The sequence below is a fragment of the Podarcis pityusensis genome, assembly GCF_964106645.2.
Source record: "Podarcis pityusensis genome assembly, chromosome: 13".
In the NCBI taxonomy this organism is placed as follows: domain Eukaryota; kingdom Metazoa; phylum Chordata; class Lepidosauria; order Squamata; family Lacertidae; genus Podarcis; species Podarcis pityusensis.
This window is the reverse complement of record NC_138038.1, coordinates 21,958,989-21,970,438: the sequence shown is the minus strand read 5'-3', so window position 1 is coordinate 21,970,438 and position 11,450 is coordinate 21,958,989. Positions and strand designations below refer to the sequence as shown.

The window sequence follows — 11,450 nt, the reverse complement described above, 5'->3', positions numbered from 1 at the left end:
CGTAATAGAAGAGAATATACATCTCACAGGTTATTCTGTAGTGCTATGTCTACAATAATACAATGGCAGCATTTGCTGGAATCGCGGGTCGTTTTAAGAAAAAATGTTTGGGATATCTCAGACAGATGTTAAAATTCGGAGGACGGTTTCTCTGTTTTTAGAAGGAAAAAAAACAGCCCTTCTCCCAGATTATTTTTCTCGGTCCCTCCAAACTAAAAATGCAGTGACAAAACTAAAATGGAGACCCATCTATCTTGCAGACTGAGATCTACCTAATGTGTCCCCAACAGCTCAGGCCAAACAATTCCAAATGTCTTATCTTACTCTACTTCATTGCTTCTGACAGTAGCCAGTTGGAGGTTTCTGAAGTGCACTAAAGTGCTACCCCTTCCCTTGTTTGTCTGTAGCTCTTAAGACGCAGAGGCTGCTCCACCTTTCAGAACCACCAGCCTTCACGAACTTTTCAAAGCCACAACCATGCCCGTGGTCTTCACTCTTGCAGCAGCAATGAATTCTGAAGGCTGCCTATGCCAACTCCACAATTTTAAGGTTTCGTTTTTGAAAGAAGGTGCAGCATTATCATATCATATCATTCAAGTTGGGTTTTGTTTCACACATGGAACTCTCAGTGGTCTCGGGAACAAGCCTCAATCTCTCTGCCCTGATAGGGATCTTACTGTTTATATAACTTGATTTCTGTGACCACACAGTCATAGAAGAGGTCAGCCAGCTCCTGGGGTTTCAGAGTGAAGGAGCCCGCCAGCAGGTTCTTCATGGCCTCCAGGGCTTGCCGCTGAAATTTCCGCATAATCTCTTGGAGTCTCTGGCGCTCATGCTGGGGGGGGGGGGGAGGAGAGAAGAACGGGGCATTAATTATGGGGACCTTAGGGTGTTGCCATAACTCATTTGTCACCCATCCCTGGCATGGCAGATGCCACCCCTCAATACCCATGGTTGATGTCATCCAGGGGGTGGGAAGGCGGACTTGGAAGCCAATTCGCTCACCCACAAGGTTTCATGAAAAGCTGGGGTAATGAATTGGGGCTACAACTGGGTGGGACCACATCCCGAGTCAGGGCTGTTTAAACCCTGGCTGGGTGGTAAAGAGGAGGGAAGACAAAGAAGAGCAAGAAATGGAGAACAGCAGGTGGAAAGTGATTAGAGGCATTCTGGAGAAAGGACTTTATGATCTGAAAACAGAGATGATGTACAGTCGTACCTTGGAAGTCGAACGGAATCCGTTCCGGAAGTCCATTCGACTTCCAAAACGTTCGGAATCCAAAGCGCGGCTTCCGATTGGCCTGCAGGAAGCTCCTGCAGCCAATCGGAAGCCAGGGAAGCCCCGTCAGACATTCAGGTTCCAGAGAATGTTCGCAAACCGGAACAGTCACTTCCGGGTTTGTGGCATTCGGGAGCCAAAACGTCCGAGTACCAAGGCGTTCGGGATCCAAGGTACGACTTATGTACTTTTGTAACCCAAAAATCTTTAATAAAAACAATGAGATAGGAAGTGATTGGAGACAGAAAGGAGGACGGAAAGAGAGAGCTAGAAATAAAGCAGCCAACGAGCAGAGTTCAGAGAACATGGAAAGTGGAACCAAGTCAGTTTGGGAAATATCAGGTGACAAGGAGCTGGGCTAGAGGAAAGAGTTCAGAATGAGAATATGGGGGAAGGGGCCAGAGATTAGTGGAGTTGTAGTCCGACAGCATCCGGAGGCGGTATAAGTCCCCCAGCCCTGATCTACAGTAACTGCAAGTGGTTCTTCAGGGCTTCACCTCATTGCGGTCCATGTTGTCCAGGACTAACTGGTGTTCCCTGTAGAGATTGTGCCGTCGGTCCACCCGTCTCTGAAACCTGGGCGTCTGCCTGACGGGGTCTTTGTCGCCAAAGGTCGGCGATTGCACTTGGTGAAAGAAAGTGACGTTGGGAACGAAGATAAAGGGTTTGAAGATCGACCTGCCGAGCAGGAGAGAGGAGAGGATTTGGACAAGGTACCCGACACTCTTAATCAAACGGTTCCCCTAAAACACAGAGAGATCATATGAACATGACAACATGATTTATATATTAAAAAAACAAAACAAAACAAAACAAAAATGCAATGTGCTGCTTTTCCGAAGCTCAAAGTGGTGACCACCAAATTGGACAAATTTTAAAATATGGTTAGACAACGTCATGCAGGATTAGGCTGCATGCATCCTGCAAAACCTCCAAGTTTTAGAGGCAGCATGGTTGCTGATTCACAGTTGCTGGGGAGCACCTGATGGAGAGGGCTATCGCACTCATGTCCCGAGAATAGTCCGCGTTGATTTACTGCCATTTTACTTAATTTGAGATGTAAAGATTTTTTAATACAGTCGTACCTCGGAAGTCGAACAGAATCCGTTCCGGAAGTCTGTTCGACTTCTGAAACGTTCGGCTTCCAAAGCGCGGCCTCTGAATGGCTGAAGGAAGCTCCTGCAGCCAATCGGAAGCCATACTGGATGCTCAGCTTCCGAAAGAATGTTCGAAAACTGGAAAACACTTCTGGTTTTCGATCGTTTGGGAGCCACAATGCTCAGCTCCCAAGGCGTTCAGAAGCCGAGGTACAACTGTACTCCTTTTATTCATTGTTTAATTTCAGTATCACCTGTCCTATACCTTTGTTAGGGGGCAAAAAAAACAGCTTTCTGGGGAAAAAGCATATTTCGGAGTCTTGCAGAAAAGGGAACTTATTAAATGAAGCATAAAATACTGACAGGATGAACTTTCACACAACCATATCATTATAAGTATCTCAAGGCTGGTGGGAGAAAACAACGTTTTACAAGAAAGATAATTTCAGATTATGTCATACTTATCCCGTTCCATAGATTATGTATTGGCTGGAGACTGGTCTTCAGTAACTGTAAAAGGCGCATTTATTTTGTTCACATAAAACTCTTTCCCATTCCAATAAATTACTGGGGAATAAGGAACTCACCTGAAATAACAAATGCACTTCCAATAGCTGTTCTGGCTGGCCAGCAGGGCTCCTCTCAACTTGGCAGGTGCACTCACCAATTTTAATGAAGCAGGCGTTTTTGGCTTACCTGGAAGGGTCTGGCGTGGCCGTGAAGAAGTGGATGCAAGGCAGGTGGGGATCCTGCGGCAGGACGGAAACCATGCTTCCCGTGGTGCAGAAACCTTCCGAATCGACGCAGATCCCGCTGGCCTTGTCACTCAAGATGGTCATAATGGTCTCTGCGGTGATCTGCCCTACACATCAGTAAAGAGGGAGATGGGAAACTGTTTCGATACCAGAAGAAGAGGGTGTCAGAATTCACAAATACCCGATGGAGGCTTGCTCTACTATGGAGCCAAGGCAAAGGGACAGATTTGGGGAACCGTCAAGCGTGGCAAAGTGGGAGGCAGGCGGACCAACTGGGCACAATCCACTAGGGAAGTCTCCTGCACGAGCCCTGTTGGAAAATGGTCACCCATTTGGACTTTCTGAATCGGGCGCCAAAATGTCCTGGGCCAGGCCTTATTACTTATGTAAGAGTCACTTCCTCTTGACTAATTTCTGCCCCACCCAAACTGACATGCAGAAGGACTAGGTGAGGTTCCTGAGTGTTAAGGGCAAAGGGAAGCATTCTGCATGTGCTCATAAGCCCTCTCTCTGCACCAGCTGATTGGTGTGTCCCCCTACACCTAAATGCAACGCCTAACCACCGCACCAAATGCAAGAGCCAGGAGTCTCAAGGTAACAAATCTCGCAATCCCATGCCAGCATCTATCCATTACAGTGGTACCTCCGGTTGCAGACAGGATCTGTTCCAGAGGTCCAGTCAGAGCCAGAGGTTTCCGCAACCTAAGGACCGCTTCTGCATATGCACAGACTGCTTTTGCATATGCATGCGCAGTGAAACCCGGTAAAATACTTCTGGGTTTGCCGCGCACCCACCCCGAAGTTTACGTAACCAGAGGTTTACGTAAACGAAGGTACGACTGTACTACCGCATAGATCTTCCGGCCTACATCTAAAACCACATCTTTAAATAGATCAGTTACATTACCTTATGGGGCTGCAAACTGAATGCTAAATTCTCTGGGTCCCCCTTGAGTGACGCTTGCTAGGCAACCAGGAGGATGTTGGCATTTCCAGCTGCCACCCCAGTGGGGTCACATGACCAGCTGGGCTGCGCTTCTGACTATCTGAACCAACATTAAGTGGCTCTAAAGGACGCCTTTGCAACTCGCTTCCCTCCACAAAACAAAGCCAATAATGATAAAAGCTTTCTTGAAGATGAGATATAATGAAATGAAAAAAAAATGCTTAAAATAACCTTTGTTAAGAAACCAGAAGCTGTTCTATTAGAAATTACAGGTACCGATATACCAAAGGAGCAGAAAAGACTCTTCATGTATGGAACAACAACTGCTCAGATGTTATTGGCCCAGAGTTGGAAAGAAGACAAAGTCCCTACCAGAGAGGAGTGGCAAACCAAGCTGATGGACTACGCCGAGATGGCAAAACTGACTGGAAAACCCAGAAACCAAGAGGACAAAAACTTTATAAAAGAACAGGAAAAAATTAAGTTATTTAGGAGACCACTGTAAGCAGATGGAAACATTAGCAGGATTTCAATTTCACTTGTAGCGTAACAATTACCATGGATAATATGGATTGATATAAAACAGGCATCCCCGACCTTTGGCCCTCCAGACGTTTTGGACTACAATTCCCATCATCCCTGACCACTGGTCCTGTTAGCTAGGGACCATGGGAGTTGTAGGCCAAAACATCTGGAGGGCCGCAGGTTGGGGACACCAGATATAAAAGTTGGAGTATTGAAGAGTATGTAGTATTAAATGTTTAAAATGGGACCCTGTGGAGGGGATGGGAGTTCTGAGATTGGGAGGAATCTCTGTATATGGATATATACAGTGGTACCTTGGGTTAATAACTTAATTAGTTCCGGAGGTCCGTTTGTAACCTGAAACTGTTCTTAACCTGAAGCACCACTTTAGCTAATGGGGCCTCCCACTGCTCGTGCCACCGGAGCACGATTTCTGTTCTCATCCTGAAGCAAAGTTCTTAACCCAAGGTACTATTTCTGGGTTAGCGGAGTCCGAAACCTGAAGTGTCTGTAACCCGAGGTACCACTGTATTTGGATTCTTTTATATAACTTTGCATTTGTAAAATCAAATAAAAATCATTTCAAAACAAAACAAAAAACAAGCTTCCAAAACCCTACACCTCTACGTATTTTGGATACACACCTGAATGTTGGTGCAGCAGCTGCTGGCCAGCACAATAGCGAGCTTTGGCCGCCTCCATGCGCACAGGCTGGTGGGTGAGAGAAAACACCTCCAGGAAGCTGAACGCCCCTTGGCCACTCCACCATCCCTGCTCCCGGGCATGTTGCCTGAGGCCCGCATGCTCAGAGGTAATGTCGGTACCAATGCTCAGCTGGTTGGAAATGTTCCGGGCCCCTTCTGCAGGGTGGGAGGAGAGACAAGGTGATCCTACTCAACCAGCGGGAAGTTTGAAAAGGGCTTAGCTGATCTGGAATACAGTTCCAGAATACATCTCAACAGCCCAAGGTTTTATTTATTTATTACATTTATATACTTCCTTTTTCCTCGAAGGAGATCCGAGGTCCTAGTCTAACGTTCTAATAAATAAATAATAAATAACAGTAATAATAATAATAATAATAATAATAATAATAATAATAATAATATATTGTTTAAACCCCGCCCATCTGGCTGGGTTTCCCCAGCCACTCTGGGCAGCTCCCAACAGAATAGTAAAAACACAATAAAACATCAAACATTAAAAACTTCCCTGAACAGGACTGCCTTCAGGTGTCTTCTAAAAGTCAGATAGTTGTTTATTTCCTTGACGTCGGATGGGAGGGCGTTCCACAGAGCGGGTGCCACTACTGAGAAGGCCCTCTATCTGGTTCCCTGTAACTTCACTTTTCTTGCAGTGAGGGAACCGCCAGAAGGCCCTCAGAGCTGGACCTCCGTGTCCGGGCTGAACGATGGGGGTGGAGACGCCCCTTCTAACCACATGCAGGGTTCCAAACTGAACTTTTCTCAGCGCAGAATCTGAACCAGGAATCTCGGCAAAGCAAACAAACAAAAGCCCAGACCGTTCGCAAAAGAGCAACGCCAGATATTTCTGTGTATCTGTTAAGATCCAAGGTGTCCTATCATCTCTTTCTGCAATGCACTCACCTCGAATCCTTTGAGCCGCCCAAAACCGCCCGGCTGTTTCTACAACCCAGGCTTCAGTGCGATCCGCAAGGAGGAAGGTGTTGTGGTAAATGAAGGGGGTCGGCTCCTCCTTGCAACTGCCCCCTTGGCCGTAACGTTCCAGGAGGGATGTTATAACCTGGACTGCTTCCTGGGCACTGCTGCCTCGCTCCAAACCGAGCCTGAAATACATTATTTAGCCATTACTGCCTCTGCAAACCTGGCTGTGAACTAATTTACTCAGGGATGGATGACCAGTGGCTCTCTAGTTGTTGTTGACTCCGCTTCCCATGAGCCCCAGCCAACATAGTCACTGGTCAGGGATGATGGGAGTTGTAGTCCAGCAACAGTTCAAAGCCCTCAGATTAACCACCTCTGCCCTAATTGATGCACCGAACTTATTACAGTATTCTTTAAAAGGCAATATATTTTCTCAATATAGATTTTTTTTAAAAGAGGCTTTTAGGCGAACCAGGGAATTTTAAGTAAGATCATTTGCAAACCATGACTGATCGCTATTAAAAAGTCAGACAGTGTTTGATACCCTTTCGTTCATCCAGTTGGGAATTTTGTAGTAACTGAACAGGACTAAAAAGGCTTCAGAAATAAAAAAGTTTCCAATATCCACCAATACTGTGGGAGACCCAGGTTTAAAGGACACCAATTACAACCGTTTGCTATTGCGATTCTTATTTGGTCTGGGGGGAAAGATTAAAGGGGGGACACACATGATAGCCACCTTCAAATATTTGATAGGCTGTCATATAGATGATGAAGCAATTCGTTTTCTGCAGTTCGACAAGGCAGACCCTGAACCAATGGCTTAAATTACAAGAAAAAGCTTTCTTATTAAACATTAGGGAGAACTTCCTGATGATTCCAGCTGTTTAATCGTGTAACAGACTGCCTTGGAATGTGGACTCTCCTTCGCTGGAGGTGTTCAAACCTACCAGGGATGCTGTTTTCCTATTATGAACAACTATAGTGCTGCAAAAAGGGAGGCGGGTGGCGCTGTGGGTTAAACCACAGAGCCTAGGACTTGCCGATCAGAAGGTCGGCGGTTTGAATCCCCACGACGGGGTGAGCTCCCGTTGCTCGGTCCCTGCTCCTGCTGACCTAGCAGTTCGAAAGCACCTCAAAGTGTAAGTAGATAAATAGGTACCACTCCGGTGGGAAGGTAAATGGCGTTTCCGTGCACTGCTGTGGTTCACCAGAAGTGGCTTAGTCATGCTGGCCACATGACCCGGAAGCTGTACGCCGGCTCCCTCGGCCAATAAAGCGAGATGAGCGCCGCAACCCCAGAGTCGGTCACAACTGGACCTAATGGTCAGGGGTCCCTTTACCTTTACCTATAGAGCTGTAACTCTTCTTAGCTCACCAATTCTCAGAACAATTGTTGAGAGGGTGTTCACTGTCATTCCCATTATACAGATGCAAGAACTGAGGCCAGATCATCTTTTGTCCAGATGCAATGACAGCATCTCAGCCTCCATGTGGGCCAGCAGCATGGGCGTAGCCAAGGCGGGGGGGTAGGAGAGCAGCTGCCCCCCCTCAAATCATTAAAAATCAATACAAATCTGAAGTTCTGACCTCCTAATGAAAGCTTGCCCCCTAACAAAAATCCTGGCTATGGCCATAGCCGGCCAGGCGATTACAGAGGAGCAGAGAATACAACTTGGGCACAAGCTGCTGATTCACAGCCACCCAACATGACGCCTCTTACCTGACCAGATCCATGCCCAGCAAGGCTTCCTCCTCTGCCACGGGCTCCTTGGTCCACACCCCTTCATTGCCGATGCAGACCCCGTGCTCGTTGGCTCCCATCTCGGCTCCCCAGAGCCAGGCTGGTCGGCTGAGAATGACCGCATGGGTCTTCTCAACTTGGTCCACTTCAATATATGTGCACTGGGAAGAAAGGCAGTCATTGAAACAAAAGTCTACGCTGGCGCTTTCATTATTTTTGTTGTTTTGCTCACAAAAAAGTGTGATACGCTTCCCTGTTCGATGTGTTGTTTATCAAGCCATTCCTAATGCATCTTTGCATAGGGTAAAGATATCCCCTCTCCATCAGCACCCTACTGAAATGAATCTGACACTAATGAAGCTGTGCTGATGTGAACAGGTTTGGGGAAAAGAGCTTTTAAATGCGGGGGGGGGGGCACACATATACAACTTCGCTGTGCTCCAAGGTGCTAATTTGAACATAATTTGCCCTCCTCTATACATACTCCAATTTCCCAACGTCTTTCTTAAAATGTTAGTACCCAGAATGGAACACAGGACTCCAGAACGGCAGGGCTGGCAGTGCATTAAGGACAGATTCTGCCTCCTCTTTCCTGATAGTGGCTCAATTCACACATAATGCCGAGTGTGCAGGCTACTCGAGGGAAGATCACGGCTGCCTTGCTCCTTCTCTGGTCCTGCTGTTTTGCAGTGAGCTAATCCATGCTTTGGCTTAGCACGCTGCCCAAACCTGAGCTTATGGTTTGTCTCCTGCACAGACCATGGGATGCAAACAAGAACAAACCTTGGCTGCAGTTCATGGTTTGTCTGGAGCAAGACAAACCATGAGCCCAGGTTCAGACGGCATGTTGGCCAAACCACAGGCTAGCGCACAGCAAAGCAGTAGAAGCAAAGTCACCATGGACTCCATATGTTCATGATAAACCGGCAGTTCTCAACAAGTATGGCAAGCCACACTGACGTGCCAGAAGATAACGACAAGTGTGGCAGGAAGATTCAAGGACAATCAAGCATTTAAACATTTCAGTGTAGTATAAAGCAATTGTTTTTATTTGCAGAGTATGGATAGATATATTTTCAAAATGAGAACAAAAAGCATCAGGTCATACTGATGACAATCCTAGTTGCGATCTTTTCGTTTTCTAATTATCAACGAAATTTTGGTGTGGCAGGAGCAAAATACTTATTGTGTAAGCGTGGCCCAGAGAAAAAAGTTTGAGGACCAGTGTGCTAAACCAGAGTTTGATAAAGCATAGTTTGGCTTAGCACTACCTGCAAACCTGGTCACGGTTTGGAAAGTGTTCTGTTCATGGAGAATGTATACGCCGGTAATTGGGGGTGGTTTGTGTGCCCTGATTTAGGATGGACCGCAGCAATAGATACGTTGGAGATGTGACTTCTCATTACTTTCTAGAACATAGCCCTCTCCCACAAATGAAGCTCCATGCTCCCGTACTGCCTGCTGGATTTTAGCTCACCTGGACCTTTGCCCCCTTGGCATGGCTTCTGGCTGGGAAATAGACTACCTCTTGGACTTCATCCCTCGGCCGGTCAGAATTCTTGCCAAATATGACCTCTCTGGCCGCAGAGGCCGGGGGAAGAGAGACGAAGCAGTCGCAGGAGGAGGGTCCACAGGGACAAGGGTCAGCCATTCTATCTACAGGCAAGACCACAAGACAACAGCTGGAGATTGTAGCTTCCACTCCTGCTAAGTGTTGTATGAGATTCTCTCTGCTTTCTGACCTGGCGGGAAAGTCTCTCCCACTTTATTTGAAGCTACTGTGCAATGCAGTGCTAAGCATGCCTACTCAAAACGAAACCCTGTTGAATTCAGTGTGACCTACTCCCTAACAAGTGAGGTTAGGATTGTAGCTTTATCAGCTCAAGGTATGCAAAGATAGCCGTCACAAACAGGGACAGCAGGCTCCTTAAAATGCTTATATGCCACTCCTACAAACACCTGTATGAAAAGAGGTGCTGGAAAAAGAGGTGCTGGAACTCACCAATAATGGCAAGGCACCCATCTGAAATGCACCGGAACTCAGTTCCAGCGAGTTCCAGCTGAAAAAAGCCCTGGATGCCCCTGCTTCCTAATGTTCTCCCTCCCCCAACCCCTTTGCAGGGCCCAAACTTTTCACAAGCCTTTTTTTTTGGCAACATTTAAAGCCCAGCTCCCTCTCCAGTGTGTGCTATGCATGGCAGAGAACCTTGTACCCTGTAACCTTTTCATGGCATGCACAATAAGAGGGCATGTGCCACGGTGCAGTTTCTAATGTTTGATGTTTTATTATGCTTCTATCTATGTTGGAAGCCTCCCAGAGTGGCTGGGGCAACCCAGCCAGATGGGTGGGGTGCAAATAATAAAATTAATTACTATTATTATGCACCCACCGACTCACCCACGTCTATCCTAGCAGGCCTTGCGGGGTGGGGTCCCTGCTCAATGATACTTTACAAAGATCACCCTACCTCCCCCAACCCCTGCAGCAGCCAGGGCTTGGCGGTGACTATTGCACTTTTTCCTAACTCTCGCAGGCCCTTCGCAATATATCCCTTTTTGAAACGGCTCATTCGCTCCTCCTCCTCCTCTTTCTCCAGCTACAATCGAGCCGATTCACCATGCTGGTCCGTTTACTATTTGCTATTACGCTTGCAGCTGTTCCCCCTTCTGCTTTGCCCAGGGCCTGCTGAGTTATATTCTAGCCCTTGATAAAATATTATATCCCTTGATAAAATCCCTTTCTCGCGCGTGCACTCCCTCCCACCAGCCCCCAATCCCCCACGGCTCTTACAGGCTTCCGATGCAGGAGCCCCGACTAGCCTTCCCCCACCGCGTCTTCCGGATCTGTCGCGTTCAGGGAGGAGACGTGTCCGCCGTCTGCAGCGAACCGGGGTCAAACTTTGCAAAGCTGAAGACGGCATCGGAGAACCGGCGGCGCTAGGGCCAGCTTATGTTTGGAGCTGCCTGGATGATTTATTAAGAAAGCGTGTGTGGGGCTTGGGGTGGGTGCGTGATGCTGTCGTTGCCCCAGAGGGACACTAGAGGGCGCCCTTCGATCACGTACCGAGCCCAGGACGTGAAACGCAGGTTTCTCTTAAGAGTGGACAAAGCGAAGTAGTAAAAAAAAAAAAAAGTTACTCAAGTGTCTGCAGACGCAAACCTGGCCCAACTTAAGGTGTTTGGGGGCCCCGAGGTGGAAAGTCCAAATAGCTCGTTTGGAAAGTCCAAATACAAGAAGTCGGCTTTACTATAATTTTTATTTTATTTAAATATCCCCCCCCAAAAAAAATTCTTCGCTCGCAGAGATAAATAAAAACAACACCAACTCTTCCCTCAGGATTACAGTCTAGAAGGTTAGGGCACAAAAGAAAAAAGGCCTTCTCACGAGGCAGGAAATTCTCCCAACGAACCCCCATTGTTGCTGTTTTTGTTCAATGTGTCTACCACTCCTCATTGGAAGAGCCCAGGGCGGTTCGCAA

At 47.3% G+C, this 11,450-nt stretch overlaps 1 protein-coding gene across 2 annotated transcripts in view; it reads right to left on the bottom strand.

Moving 5' to 3' along the window:
• Positions 1–565: 565 nt before the first annotated feature.
• The window catches only part of SCRN2 (secernin 2), a 15,829-nt gene continuing 4,944 nt past the window's right edge, over positions 566–11,450 (bottom strand). The window contains exons 1-8 of one of the 2 annotated variants that reach the window (XM_080979420.1): positions 10,763–10,910; positions 9,449–9,627; positions 7,951–8,132; positions 6,210–6,409; positions 5,247–5,462; positions 3,073–3,238; positions 1,777–1,957; positions 566–835 (exon numbers count right to left, since the gene is read on the bottom strand). In XM_080979420.1, the coding sequence (XP_080835546.1) occupies positions 674–835; positions 1,777–1,957; positions 3,073–3,238; positions 5,247–5,462; positions 6,210–6,409; positions 7,951–8,132; positions 9,449–9,627; positions 10,763–10,892 (1,416 nt within the window). In that variant the 5' untranslated portion in view covers positions 10,893–10,910 and the 3' untranslated portion in view covers positions 566–673. Of the gene's footprint in view, positions 836–1,776; positions 1,958–3,072; positions 3,239–5,246; positions 5,463–6,209; positions 6,410–7,950; positions 8,133–9,448; positions 9,628–10,762; positions 10,911–11,450 lie in introns of those variants that run through there. The other variant, XM_080979421.1, reaches the window with a different exon arrangement.